Genomic DNA, 15,934 nt, shown 5'->3' with positions numbered 1-15,934 from the left:
TCAAAACACTCCCCATACAATTGTAACAGCCTGAGTGAAATAAGGTCTAAGTATTGTTTGTACCATTCTGCAGGGATCCCATCAGGGCCCTGAGATTTGCTGTTGGGATAAGAGTTTTTAGCAGCCATCAACTCTTTTTCAATGAAGGGGTCTTCTAGTTATGCTACAACCTCATCAGGCAATACTGAGATCTGAAGGGTATCCAGCAGATCGATAAGGACCCGTGTCTCATATGGGGGAATAGGTAAGTATATCCGGGAATAGTAAGCTACAAACGCCTCCATAATACCCTCATTCTTCACCAGGGTACCATCTGAGGAGTAAATGCAAGAGACCACAGTATTTGACCTAATATCTGCAGTCAGGAGGACTAATCATTTTCCATTTTTGTCACCCTTTGCAAACAAATCTTCCGCCTGTTATTTAAAATGACATTGGTAGAAGTTCTGGAAATCAACCTACAATGCCCACCTTGCCATCTGCAGCTCAGCCAAGGAAGTAGGAGAGGGCAAATCAGCATAAATTTGGGCACATCTCAGTTCATTTTCTTGAAGCTCTTTCATTTTTAAATTATGCTCCACCCTGGCAGCTTTGATAGCAGAAACATAACCCCCCCCCCCCCGTGTGGGTGCCTTAAAGGTGTCCCAAACCACAGTTGGAGTGGCAGTGCCCTCGTTGAGCTCCCAGAACTCTTTCAAGTGTTGAGAAACTAAGGATTCCACTAAGGGCTCTGCTACCCAGCCCCGGTGCAGCCGCCAAAAACACCTGTATTTCCCCCTGGCACAAGACTCAACATAATCTAAAAGGGAGTGTGGCCAGAGATCCCACCAGCTAAATAACGGGCATCAGTAATCAAGGGTAACAGAGTGCAGTTGGCGAGGCCGGTACATGTGAACTGTAAGAATAACTCCACACCATGGGGCAGTTTCAAATGCCAAAGCTCCACCAATGCTGCTGAATCAGCCCAGTGCCTGAGATCTAAGTTTTGCACACCTATTGGATTTGAGGTGTCTAAAGCATATTCTAAGATCTTATTAAAATCACCAGCCGCAAATAGCTTTAGTGGACTAAAAGTGGCATTTTTCTCCTTGTCAGTGAATTGGGCTGCACTTTGGAAGGGAATTGGGACATACAAACTCACTATCGTCAGTAAATGTGGACTCAATATCAAGAATTACAATTACAAAAGGGCCCTTGGGATCTCTGACCACATGTTCAATAGTACAAGCCAATTTTTTGTGCCGTAAGATGGCAACACCTCTGGCATAAGAGGAATGGGTAGAATGTATAGTTCTCTGTCTCCAGTTTCTAATAAGGGAGAGTGATTTGTTACCAACTAAATTAGTCTCATGAAGGAGAACTATATGTGGATTCAGGGATTTGAGGTATTGTAGCACCAGGGATCTTTTAAACTTTGAATTCAACCCCCTGACATTCCAGGAGAGAATTTTAAGATTACTCATATAGCAAAAACTAACATCCCATCAAGAAAAGATATGGCTGAACCATGACCACCTGATCAGCGTAAAAGTAGGAACAGTGACACAGAAAGTAATGAAGCCATGATGTTAGCATGACGGCAAGACAACTAGTAATTTCAGAAAAAAAGGCCAGCAATTATGGCTACGTATTTCTCTCAGCACATTAAAAAGCAGGTGCAGGATGCTGCAAATACCCAGAGGGTGAAACTACAAGGCTAGCCATGTAAAAATTCTATTATACCCAATGGTGAAACTCTCCAAGGAACATATTTAGCTAGATAGATAGAGAGGGGAACTAGGATGAGACAGGGTCTTGAAAAGCACACAATATAGCTGTAGCACACTCTTACTACCCCACTGTCCAAAAAGCACCTCCATGGGTCACAAAGAGGTGGCCCATTGGGTAGTGCCCAAACTGCAAAGCCAAGTAATGGCCCAGAGGTTGTGTCTGCCTAGGTCACCCAGCACAGAGGGATATGAAAACAGGTGCCACACAGTCAGTCACAGTCCCATAACCACTTCTGCCAGAGAAAAAAATATTAAAACCAAAACCTCTAAGCATCATATTTAGCAGGTTTCTACTCATCCTCCCTCTAACTTCCTGAACATTTCTGGAAGGGACTGACAAAAAAGGAAGGAAAGAAGATACAGGATTGTTCTCACTTCCCAAACATTTCTGTGCTTCTTCTTTCTTCATGTCTAATCAGAGTACTTTGCTTCTTGTTTCTACACAACATTTTTGTGTAATGAAGCAATATATATATGTATAAATATGTTATATGAAAATAGCAACTTTCATGTAAAAGGTTAAAGTAGCATTAAAGCAGCACTAAACCCAATGATTTGGTTTTCCAAAACAGGCGTGACTTGAAAGGTAACTGTCACAGTTGCTGGGGTTCTCAACTGAACAATTAAAACAGAAGTATGACCAAACCTTTTCATGTGGGTCACAGGAGGTCACTTAATTCTGCACCTCAGTGACCCAGAATCAGCACACAGTGGGCCAAAGCCTACTTTCGGCTGACACCCCAGAACCACTCCAGACTCTGCAACGATAATATCAGGATCCACCCGGATTCCTGACCAGCAGCTGGCTCAGCCTCCCAGTACTCCGCATAAAGCCTAAGCCAGTCGCTACCGCCCCCTCACCTGCCCGGCGCTTCAGTGAGAGCTGGAGGGGCAGAGCACAGGGCACTGACTGACAGAACAGACCCGAGAACTGAGTGACCAGCGTGTGATTGCTAAGTTCTTGGGCTTAGAGGCGGCGTGGGACAGCTTGCAGCATCAAATTAATGCTGCAGCAGGTAGGTAAGTATGTATGTTGTTTTTTTAATTCCCACACTTCTAATTTAAACCATCAATTGGCTGGTGTCATAACTGATCACATGTGCGGGCACTATGGCAGCTGCAGATCAAACAGAGGCTAAGATGGCAGCTTCTTTGACTGTCAAGGATAGGAGGGTTTATTTCAGCTCCTAATTGGTTAGTGAGGCAACCAATCAAAATATATCAATAACATCAAAGCTATGAAAGAGTAGGGCTAATCAAGATTTACAAAAAAACTTTAGCTTTCTAAATCTCTAGCTTTGCTGATCACTCTGATGTTCAGTTTTCTCTGAAGACAACTGCTTTGCGAATGCATTTTTAATCATATCTTCTGTTTAAATTGCCCAGACATTTATTAAAGCGGTGATAAACCCAAAAGCAAACAATTATTATATTGCAGCTTGGCAATTTGTGGATGTGATGGCTGCATTTGTTTTCTTTTTTTTAGGCTTTCTTTCCTTTATTTTCAATGGGTGATCCTGCCAGTAAGTCAGAACAAGCTCTCTTATTTATTCAAGTAAAACTTTGGCTTCAGTTTGTTTGAGTATCCAAATCTGCTAATACATCTAACATTCCCCTCTCCCAGACTGTCAATGTTGCTTTCCAAAGGTACCTTCATGCTCATTTATCCAGGGTGGGGGCACTCTAATAAAGCAGGTGTGTTACTGGTCAGATCAAAGAAGTACATGAGCTATTTATTGATCGTATTGAGGCATTTTTTGCTTAATAGACTTCAGTGGGGGCATTTGTAAGTAGGTGTGTTTTTGTGCCTGAAGAACTCCTCTCCTCTTCTAGAACTGCTCTCCTCCTTTTGCCCAGCACAGAAATAAATCACCTGAAGCTTGATAAATGTGGAAAAACCCTTTAATGACCAAAAATGCTTTTAAAATCACCAGGAATATGCTCTGTTTAGGTGTAAATGCGATAAAAAAACATATATCAATAAAGCAACAAATAACTTTCTTATTTGTGTTTTCCAAACTCAACAACTGATAGAGAGAGATGATGACACAGCTGGTTCAAGCAGGGAAAGCTCCTAAATTGTTTCAATATCTTATTAAGATTATGCTCTTAGATCCATAGAGCTGTGATTTCTAGATACATATCTCCATAATGTTCAAGCCTGGTTGCTCAAAGTTTAAGGTGATCTTTTTTGAATGACAATAATTCTTTTAGACTTCATAAACTAGTTGACTTTCTGAATAACTGTTAATTTGATAAGGTGGCTGTTCTTCACTTAGCTGCTACGGTATGTGGGTCTGGGTAGCCAATGCTATGTCTGGACCAGCCTGTGAGCCGTGAACAGGGCTTTTTTAAGTGGGAATGCAGGGGAATGCATTTCTGGCACCTCCAGCACTGAATGTACTGGCAAGAGGTTGCTGGGGTGTGCTGGAGGGTCTACTGATGCTGGCTGCTGGGAATCTATTGGTGCTGAAGGGGATCTATTGTTGCTGAAGGGGGTCTATTTTTGCATTGTGGCCAATTGTTGATGGGGAGGGCTATTGTTGCTGGGGGATCAATAGTGGCTGGAAGGGATCTAGTGTTTAGGGAAGGATCTATTGGTCCTGGCTGCTGGAGAGTCTATTGATGCTGGCTGCTGGGAGATCTGTTGATGCAGCCAGGAGTCTATTGTTGCTGGGTGAGATTTTGTTGCAGGGGTCCAATTTTGCTGGGGGAGGTCTATTCCTGGGGGGGGGGTCTATTTTACTGCTTTTCTTGTTATCATTAACAAATTCCATACGATTACTTAGCACAACAAAATGATACTTGGCTCTGTATTCTCTATTAGAGATGGCCTTGCGGTTCGCCCGGCGGTCGGTTCGCGGCAAATATTTCTTGTTCGCTACCCGCCAAATTTGCGAACACATGGCGTCGTTCGCGGCGGCCATATTTGTTTACATTGGGGAGAACTTTGACCCGTGACACAGTCGTCAGGTGGAACGGGACAGCCAATTGAAACATTCCAGCACGTGGACAGTCCCCCTACCCTATAAATAGACCCGATCTGGCAGCCATTTCACATTCCGTTTTTTGCCAGTGTAGGGAGAGGTCTGCTGTGCTCATCAGGGAGAGTTTGCTAGACACATATAGCGCTGTGAAGATCCACAAAAGTGCTTTTCAGGGCTGGTATTTTGGTATAGGTCTAGTATCTTTTGAGCTTAGGGAGAGGTATCCAGTGGTTGCTTTAGGGGCAGTTAGAGATCGGCTGCAGTCACACACAAATCAGTCTGTCAATGTCCACAAAAGTCATTTAAAGTGCTCCAATGTCGTTTTAGGGTCTATTACAGTCTCTTTACTATAGGGAGAGGTATCCAGTGGTTGCTTTAGGGGCAGTTAGAGATTGGCTGCAGTCACACACAAATTGCTCTGTCAATGTCCACAAAAGTCATTTAAAGTGCTCCAATGTTGTTTTAGGGTCTATTACAGTCTCTTTACTATAGGGAGAGGTATCCAGTGGTTGCTTTAGGGGCAGTTAGAGATTGGCTGCAGTCACACACAAATTGCTCTGTCAATGTCCACAAAAGTCATTTAAAGGGCAGAAATTTTTTGGTATTGCTGTGCAGTGCACTAAAAAGGGGGGGGGGTTGGGGGAGGGGGTTAATCCACAATATAATATACTTTGTAGAAAGCATATTATAGTGGATTAGTAGTATTATTGTGCACTGTGCAGCATTGTGACAGGTGTGGTGGTGAGACTGAGCGTTTCTGCAGTAACACTACATGCCTAATTTTTCAGACTGGAAATGAAAAACAATGGGTCTGTAAAGGTTCCGCCAAATTGTGGAATGGATGCGGACCAATTTTACAGATGTGTGAATGGACCCTATACGTATTAGATAGACAATGTATTTACCGGCTGCTGTCAGTTCTGGCTGATTTATGAAAAAAATATATATATTTTTTGCTGTAAAAAAAAAAAATAATAATTTAGGGCAACTTTTTCAATTGCAATACTTCTGTTATGACATTGTCCATGTGCTGGGACTATTTGTGCACAGCTAGTACGTCTTTTGTGGCTGCAAATATGACCTAAAGGTTTTTAGAGTTCGCCTCCCATAAAAGTCAATGGGGCCCGCCGTGAACTCGCGGTTCGCGGACATTTGAGAAAATTTGTGGCTGGCATACGCGAACCGCCCTGGCAGATGTTCGTCCATCACTATTCTCTATATGAGGCGGTGCTAGGAGGTGGGTAGGGGGTGGAACCAAGGGACGGTGCTCAGAGGTGGGTAGGGGCCGAGACAAGAAGTTACTCAAAAGGGGGGTTGTTCCAGTACCTATTCTCTGAAAAAAAAAGCTCCGGCCCGAGAATATCTTTCCTGGAGTTTGTTACCTTACAGTAAAATTGTAGGAACTCTAGTCACAGTTTTAGACAGAATAGTGGAGAGATGTCTGGTAATCTTATTCCAGAGAGCATAAACCATGCTGCAATCAACCCCTAAAACACAGTTGGGGGGGAGACATTTATATTTGCTGAACCCTCTTGTAGACCATGTATGCCATTTTCAAAATCTTAAAAAGGTAACTTTTTAGTTACTTTCTATTAGTGCTATAACATCCTTTGGTTAGAGTCTTGCAGTTATACTGAAATTTGAAGGTCCACATGCGTAGTGTCAATTCTCTGCTTCTGTTTGCATATAAAGGGTATGTTGGGATCATAGGATGTATCAATAAACATAAATGGATGAAATGACATTTAAATGGATGAAATGACAGTGAGTCTATACACATCACATAAAGGGACAAAGGGTAGATTACATTGTTGTGAGTTCTGCAAAACCTAAGGATGTAAAATATTTTAATGTGCTGTTGTTTAGTGTTTATTGGATGAAGCGTTGTATATTGGGAGAAACCGAGCAAAAAACTATTTTTTTCTCCTTCTGACAAATAGTAAATTGTCATGGTTGCAAAACCACCATAGAAAAAAATTGCTCATTCATGCCAGGAGGAAAGTTAAGGCTGGAGGAAAGATTAATTAGAGGTTATAGGGCTGTCTGAAAATTTGCAGTCTCTGGAATAAGAGAGGGAGTATACAGACTTCGTAGAAGATGATCCGCAACTCCATACATACTCTTAAATATCTTTAAATTTATAATACTCCATAAAAGACACTTGTGATACAGCAGATGTTAACGCGTTTCAGCCATGTCAGCCTTGTTTAGTATACAGACTTTGTTTTAGACGATCTGTTACTGCTGTCTTCTTGAAAGGTCCCTGTCTTAGCATAACCTTCAGAGTACTGATGATGAATTAGGGTTCTGAATAAATGTTGCTTATGGCAGCTCCATCTATCGTTTTGTAACTACAGCACCCACCATCTAGAAGAGTTCAGTAACTGTTAGGAGTCCACTGGACTATATGGGACACAGGTCTGACTAGGCTGGCCCATAAGAATGATTCCTCAGCAGTGTTGGCATGTGAGAAGGAGGCTAATGAGGAGGCTATGTAATCATATGTGCAATACTGTCAAACCGGGATTCTTATTCCCGTACTCTTCACCCTTTCTATCCTAGTTTCTTTCTTACTCTTCCTCTGCACATTTTTGCTCTCCCTTATATATTTGTTCTGATTTTAATGCTATGCAGTGTTTGATTCATTTTATTTCAAGTTTTTTTTTTTATGAGCTCAGCCTGCAACACAGGAACTAGAAGTGCTAAGAAAGAATACAAAGATCAGGGAAGAAAAGTCATCTTAATTGAAGGTGTTTGCCCCATCCAAAAAGGAAAATTTCCACCTCCTTTCATTTGAAAACAAACAAATTAGTTATATGTATTCATACCGTACAGCATTGTTGGTGGGCCCATAAGGGTTGGGTATCATTTTAGTACATTAGGCCTGGCTTTGCAAGATGTTGACGTCATATTTGTCCTTTATTATTTTTTTTTAAATTATGCCTGACTTTTTGTTTGATATAATCTGTGTTTACATTATATTTCTTGTCTTCTTTTTAGGAATATTTTTGGTTGACATATATGCAGCACAAACTATGAATACAACAGCTCAGTCAACGATTTCCAAGTCACCAGAATCCACCAGCAGCTCAACAAAACCAGCTTCTACAGCACAGACATCTTCCACTACAACACACGCAACAACACATACAACCTCAAATACAACACACACACCTTCAAGTACGACCTCACATGCATCCACCAATACCACTACACATCCAACAACAGCACATACTACATCGCCAATTCTACCAACAAAGCCTTCACCACCAAAACAAAGAGAGTACAGAGTGAAAAATGGTAACATGACATGTATAATTGCAGACATGGGTCTGGCACTTGAACTGGATAATTCATCAAAAGTAATGCAAGACAAAGATGCAAAGGTATGGCTCTTAGCATTGTGGGAGTCCATGTCTTTATAATTCTGCACTACCTGACCAGTTTCTCTTCATCTCTAGCAAAAGTCCAGCTCATGTTAAAAGATAATATATTTATATGTAAAACAAAATAAAAAAAAAACGTGTTCCAATGCTCAACACAAGCAGACTATAATGCAATCTTGTTTAGGGAATACTCTAATACAGAACATTACTTGTCTTACATAATTATGTCAGTGCTGCTTTGTGGTGATTCCCCAGGCTGAGTAGGGTCATGAAGTCCATTCATTCATAGCATATTCTCAGCCATCTAGGTTAAATGATGCCCTGTAAAAACTGAGGACATATTGTGGTGAAAGACATACTGTAGGGGATTGCTTAAGATTGAGAAATACAGCTTGAGCGTCTTTATTTTGTAGCCTGCATGGAGGCCCAATTCAATTTTTTAAAATATTGTCCAGAGTTGGTCTTTAAAGAACCAATGGCAACCCTATTGGAGGAGCAAAAGACAGCCTTAGTAGCTATTCTTGTCTGTCCGTCCCCCCCCCCCCCCCAGAAGCCATTTATGTTTGTAATTTCCCGGTAATCTGTTACTGATATGCTGTCTAAATGTTTGGTACTTAAAAGCATTTCTGATCCTCTTTTATACAACTGTGGTTATTAGAAGAATCCTTCCAACTATACACTGATAAAGGGTGAAATGTAGTCCCAAATATTTCAATATGCCATGAGTTCTAGAGCTAAATAAATGGGATAATGCCATATCACTGATGTAGGCAATTTACATATATAGCAGGAAATAAACATATTATTATCTAGCAGCAGATAGTCCTAGCTGCTCACTCCTAGAAACATGTCAACTGGCTTATTTGGCTTTTTAAGCTGATCATTTTTGTTTCCCTTAGGTAAGAGAATCTACACACTCACCTTAATTTCATCATACAGAGTAGGCAAAATAATAGTGAATATATGAATAGAAATATCTCCTCTATAAATGGGATTTTTTAAGGCAATTATATAACAACATATATGTAAAATATATCTTTTATTATTCACAAGAATAAAAATTTATTAAAAACAAGAATGCATGCACCATATTGTATATACTAAACAAACGACCTATAATGACACATCCTAGATAATGCAATATTGCTTAAGAAGTGGTATTCCCCAGTTACTGCTAGGTACATTCTATGGTAGTTGTAGTAACCAAGGATGATTCACAACAAGTGGGGGTATCCAAAGCGATTTGAATTAACTATCCATAAATTCTTCCTCAGGGATATTATATCCACTTCTGCAACATAAATTGAATTCATTTTAGATATAAGTATATCAAAAATACAAAATATATATGTATAACAATTGATTACTTTCCATTAACAACCAATAAATAAATACAATGTGCTGACCTTTACTTCAATGCTCCCCAGGCTTCTAAGGGAGTGCCCTATTTCCCCGGAGCCAACAATCACACCATGTAGGGCCGCTGGAAATTTATCCAAAAGGAGGTTGACCCCTTCACTGGAAAAAAGTATAGAGGACTCATATGGTGGGGTAAAAATCATAACAGTCCGCTTTGACAAGTTAAGGACATCTTGAAACAAGGAGTAAACAGCATATTATTACTTATATAAAAATGTGTCCTCAAAGGCCAATCTCCCAATATAAAGAAGAAAGTTTCCACTATTAGGTAGATCTGTATGCAAATCTGACTGAAATCCCTGGATGCCTCTCCCCAGCGAGGTGCGAGAAGAAAATGGCGTCAACTGTGGTCCCCGGTGTCCTAAACATATAGCGCATGCGCTTCGGAATGACGTCATGCGCTACAGCGGTAGGAGACGGCGCAGCCGCGTCATCTCTGTGTCTCCATCTCCATATCAGCATCAAAGAATACCCTACAGGGGAGTGGGGACTTTTGTAGGAATATCAGACAAAGGAAACTCCAAAAGGTGTAAATACCAAAATATATATTTTATTACATAGATTAAATATAGTAATGGATATTAAAAGGAAGTATGGCTTGTAGGCATCTGAACAGTAATGATACAGCAGTACAAAATGAATACCAAAACCTTAACCAAAACATAGTCCTGAGATGAGGCATTCTACGCGTTTCAAAATTGAGGGTTTACAGTCTTCTTCAGGGATGCTCATAAATATACAGTATATGGTATTCTATAATACAAAAAAAAAAAAAAATAGGTAAATATGTAGGTATTCTATAATACAAAAACAACAAAGAGTAAGCAAATACATTCAACATGGTATATACAGGTGTAATGCACATATTAGGTACTGACCAGGTCAAATATACTGCCCTTGTAGTGAATATACTGATAGCAGAGAAATTAAGCAGCAGACAGAAATGACACTTAGCGCTTTTTATTGGCACAAGTAGACACTATATAGGGATATGCCTTGTTCATATTTCATGTCTGAGGTTTAAAAACCAAAACTATTTTAAGATCAACTCTGAGCTGGCGTACAGAGTGGGCGGTGCCTGTGCTGGGAAGCTGTTCGCTTCACTTTTGATTGACTATAGTGGGCAGATTTGAAAGCCACTATCGCATTAAATAGTGGTTTTGAATCCACCCACTCCCGTGTGTGCTGTCAATCAAAAGTGAAAAGATCCTAATGAGGAAATAGTTTCCCGGTTTCCCATCATGCCCCACCATCCCCAGTGCAGAGCTGGCTATGCACCTATCAGTGTGACAGGCGAAGTGCCAGGAGAGGGAGGGCAGTAGTAAATGCACTTAGGAATTAGTGGCCAGTGTGGACACTCCCTTCTCCAGTACAGACATGGACAGATCCATGTACCTGTCTGTAACATGCACATGTATTAGATGCAAGCACCAATGAAATTCTAAAGCATGTCTATGACAGCCTTTATCAATTCTCTGTATTTGTTTAAAGGGAAAAAAAACATTTAAAGCTTGTGCATTTCTTCAAAAAGTTAGAATTTCAGCAATTAAAATAAACTTTCTATGTAACGTCTATTACATGTATATACTGTAACTTGCTTTACATTTTGAAAATGGGTCCTGTTTTGGTAGGCTCTTTGTGTGTTTTTTTTTGTATGATGCACAGCAATAGATGGACTTTGATAATCTAGTATTGAGTTTGCAGTCTGTAAATGGCGTTCTCATTCTTGTCTTCATTAAAAAACCCTTACCTTCATAGGTGTGCGCAGTCTATTGCATTAGGGTGTGCACCCAAAAGCTCAAACACACATACCTTTCTCTGCATCCTCAGCTTCACTGGACAGTGAATGAACAGGATAGTGCTCTGTGCTGAGTGGCTTCCTGTTCATTTACAAACCGAGGCATAGTAAAAACAGTTTACTATGCTTCAGTTATGAATGAACACAGTGAGTGAGTATGTTCATTTAGAAAAGAAAGGGGCTGGTAAATGACATATTTACTAACCCCTTCTCCTGCTCTCCATCCTGAAACATCTTCCGTAGCAGCCGGGAGGAAAGGAGTGAAGCCAGTAGCACTGTGGGGCGGGAGGGGGGTCAATACTGGGCGATGTCCGGGCAGTAGGGGGAATATGCACCACACGTGGTGATTAGGGTGTGCCCAGGCACACCTGGCACACCCTCTGTGCACACCTATGTTTACCGTCTTTAATAATTTTATGAGAACAAGTGTGGTAACATTTTAGTCGTTTACAGAAGCTCTCATACTGCTTTTCCACAGGTCAAATGGTATTTTAATGTGGACCCAACATTGACAAAGGAAAACGGCACTTGTAATGAATCCAAAGCAACTCTTATCCTGACATTTTCACAAGGATCTATTAATTTTGTTTTTGTCAAGGTATGTCTAGTTTGCATTTAACAATACTTTCTGTATATAACACTGAGCTCTGGGCGTATATAAAGGACACAATTTTTTCCAGTTATGCAGTTATTAAAGATTAATAAAGTACACTTGTCAGGAGAAAAACACAGAGCTGCCACTGCTGCCCTGAAAATGCTACTTGCCTGGAAGTTATGTTGACCTTCAGATGGAGGGTCCAGCAGTGGCAGTCCCCATGTTTCTCTAAAATGTTGTTTCCTTTAAGGGTTTTTTTTTTTTTTTTTTTACAGCTAGTCCTGGCATAGGTCTGCATAATATCATCCTCTAATATCCAGAATAGAGGAAATCAGATTGCAAAAGGGTGGGGTTCCGTTTGCACAGTCATTTTAACTCTCTGAAAGTGCTGCTCCTGTGTTGTCCAGTCACAGGCTGAAGATGGTCCTGATCCAGGCTGTATTGTTAAAATGCAGTGTACTCTGCAGAGGTCACTGACCTCGATGTGCTATCTGGCAGTGTATTTAGCCATTTGTCTGAAATCCAGTTTAACCAGGGTGGATAAAAATCAATGAATTAAAAAAAAAAAAAAAAAAAAAAGTCAAAACAATCAGATTTTTTAAAATTTAAAACAGATTTTTTTTATCAAATTTATTTTAATAAAATGCTTTTGGAGTAAAAATCTAAAGATAATTTTCTATTTCATATACATTAATAATTTTGTTTATTCAGCATGAAATGGAGCTTAGTTATGTAGCATGAGGCTGTGTATTCTGCAATATTTACATTTTTGGTAAACTCATTTAATGAATCCAAGCTCTGTAAGCGGAGATAGCATGCTATGCATTGATGCATACACACAATTTAACCCTAACTACCAGCAAGAATAAGTCCTTACATTTAAAAAGCACCTGTCATTTCAGATCCATCATGGCAGCGCCTGTTAGTAGGCATTCACTCTCCTGATGCCACCATATCCCTGACCTTGTTGTGTCACTGCCGCATCACCAGCCGTCCCATTACTGTGAATAGGACTGTCGGTGAGTGAACAGCGGGTCAGAGAAGGAGCTGCTGCAGGACAGAGATGACAGTTGCTCTTTAAAAATTATGATTTAAATCAAGCCATTTTATTAGTGATTTAAATCTTGATTTAAATCGAGTTGATTTAAATCAAATCCACCCTGAGTTTAACTAAGGAGATTCTTGTACTAAACTGGTTCTCTTCTCAGTATACTTCTCTTAACTACTTGTGGAAATAACCTACATGAAAAATGCTAGACCTTATCAATGTCACGCTTACCCCAAACGCAGTTGGTCAAACACTATAGCTGGTTACTGTGTTCTTCACCTATAGTAGCCACCTTTCCCATAAAGCAAGCAGGCCTACTGGTCCTTGGTTGCCCCAGGACTTATACACACTGCTATAGTGCCTGACCTCCATGCATGGCATGCATGAACTCAAAGCAAACAAAGCAAACTGGTACTTGCGGTTGGCAGACAAGTAGAGTGGTTCAATAACAGTCTAGGTAAAAGGCAGGCAGAATTTAGAGAATAGACGTTTTCCGATCCCAGTCCATACACAGGGAAATCCAGTTTAGAAAAAGCAGGGCAGACAAACAGGGAGCTTAATTAGGTAATGAACACATTATCACACTCTATCATAAGCATAAGACGGAAGGTTTAGCTGGCTTAAATAAGGTATGGTTTCCACCCAGAGACGGGCCACAATAATCACCTTGCAGGTGGACAGACAGACAAGGAGAATGCCATAGCCAATCCAGGATGCTGGAATGAGGAGCAGGAGCACTAGATGCGGTCAAGATAAATGATTAGCCTCAAGACAATGCAATGCGATGGCTTTGAAACTTGCTAGAAAATGCAACTAGCCCTGAGGAGTTGATTCCCTAGCATAGGTTCCTCCCTACTAGAAAGGGAATACTAAAGAGTGTTACTTGAGTAATAGCTCTGAGTCTGCTGGGGCTGCTAACAGCACATCCAAGGCAGTACCCAACGGCAGTCTCATAGCTTTTTGATGCTTATACATGGTATGCTTTACAGGTAAACAACATACATAAAACACATTTAAAGTGGTTGTATTTCCCCCTGTGATGTTTGTGCCTATAGGTAAGCCTATAACAAGGTTTACCTATAGGTACTGTAAATATCCCCTAAACTTTCACTGTTTAGGAGATATTTACATTGCATGCAGCCGATGACGTCATTGGCCCATTCGGTCTAAAGTAAGGGCCGCCAGTGCCGTTTCCTCAGAGCCCTGTGCCGTGACCAGCGGCTCCCACATGCAGGATTCACATAATGTGGCCCTGACTAGTAGCACAGCCAAAAATATTTTTTTTTTACAGGCTTTAATAGGAACTTCAGTCTTTTTACTGCTGGTCCTGCCCCCTTACCAGCGCTGACAATTTTGATGGTCTAGTGCATGGTCACACTGATAAACCAAAAGGCTCTGTTTGGCCTTTTGGCACCTGGCACAGCTTGAGGTACATCTCTGCACGCAACGAAGTATACTTCAATGCGTGCAAAGACCGATCAGAGGTCCTGTACCACCTTAATTGTGCCATCTTCACTCTGGCATAGGCAAACTTGCGCATGCGTAGCTCTGACAAAAGTCTCTGCTGGGTACTGAAGGCAGAGCCCTTCAACACATTCTGTAAAGAATGAAAAATAATCAGCGCAATCCCTATCTAAATAATACAAGTGGTGAAGACAAAGCTGCAAGCAATCAGTGCCAAACACAAAACACCTACAATAATGAATAAATAATATTGCTGCGCTAAGTGAATAAACATCAAAAAAATCGCTTAGTGTAAAATGATATACAATGTGACCATAAACTAAAATAATGTGATAGACATTAATAAATAATGAATAAAAAAAAACAGGTGATATTGAAGGTCCCAATAACACAGTGCAAGTAAGGTGACACAATAATACTGTGATGAATAAGTCCCAATACACAGTGCAACTAAAGTGACACAGTAATAAATAAATGAATGAATAAACAAATCTTCATCTGTGATTAAAGTGCTGCATGCTTCACTCCAAGTGATCCACGTGACAATGGTAAGATTAGCAGCTCACCTCAAAGAGAGATTCATAAGAGTCTAAACACGCATAGGGTAAAATCACAGTCGCCTGGTAAGCCCTCCTGCCACCACCTCCAAACAATCTTTCAGGTTGTATATGGCATCGGTGAAGAAATGAAAAGGAGATCTAGTGCTCTCTGTCTCAATAAGGGGCTATTTAATAAATAGCCCCTTATTGAGACAGAGAGCACTAGATCTTTTTATTTCTTCACTGATGCCATATACATATATATATTCCAGCTCTTCATTATTGCAAGAAATAAATCTGCTACTTGTTGGTCTGTGAACCCCAGTAATGCATCAATGGCAATGAATATTATAACTTCAAAATGTTATGCTGTTAAACAGTAGAGGTAAAATAGGTCTGATCTGGATGGCAGCAGCTATGGATAATTTCAGTGTGGTAGATAACATTGCAAATGGGGCTTTGGGTGCAATTAATCTTTTTTATGTTTAAACTTCCACCATATATTACAATGTGGTAGTCATAGCACTTTGTCTGTTGCATAAAAGATAGGAAAAGCTTGAGGGAACAATAGTCGTGATAATCTCATAAATAGGCCAGTAGCACTAAGTGTGGGACATTCAGTACATCGTTAAGCTTACTTGTGAGCCTCTCATACTTTAGTTGTCGTCAGATTTAAGCAATATGCAAGAATTCTCAGGTGAACATTTCTCAATTTTCTGGTTTTGAAATGCTACCAGCTGACTGTTAACCATTAACTTAAGGTTGCTGATAAGAGCTCTCATTTCCTTCATTAAGTTACCACTTCACTTTTTGGATGGTCACATGCCTCTGGCTTCCAGTTCACACAGAAGGAATTTTAGTAATGAATACTGAACAGAAATCCAGTTTAAAAAAAATAAAAATAAGCATGCAAATCATAGTTTACCGGC

At 40.4% G+C, this 15,934-nt stretch overlaps 1 protein-coding gene across 2 annotated transcripts in view; it reads left to right on the top strand.

Moving 5' to 3' along the window:
* LAMP3 (lysosomal associated membrane protein 3) overlaps positions 1 to 15,934 on the top strand; it is a 66,563-nt gene that overhangs the window by 17,618 nt on the left and 33,011 nt on the right. For both annotated transcript variants that reach the window (XM_082251888.1, XM_082251887.1), the window contains exons 2-3: positions 7,757 to 8,142; positions 11,838 to 11,957. In XM_082251888.1, the coding sequence (XP_082108014.1) occupies positions 7,757 to 8,142; positions 11,838 to 11,957 (506 nt within the window). The remainder of the gene's footprint in view (positions 1 to 7,756; positions 8,143 to 11,837; positions 11,958 to 15,934) is intronic.

Source organism: Pelophylax lessonae (genome assembly GCF_965119305.1).
Source record: "Pelophylax lessonae genome assembly, chromosome: 3".
Classification (NCBI taxonomy): domain Eukaryota; kingdom Metazoa; phylum Chordata; class Amphibia; order Anura; family Ranidae; genus Pelophylax; species Pelophylax lessonae.
This window is presented reverse-complemented; position numbering and strand designations above follow the sequence as displayed.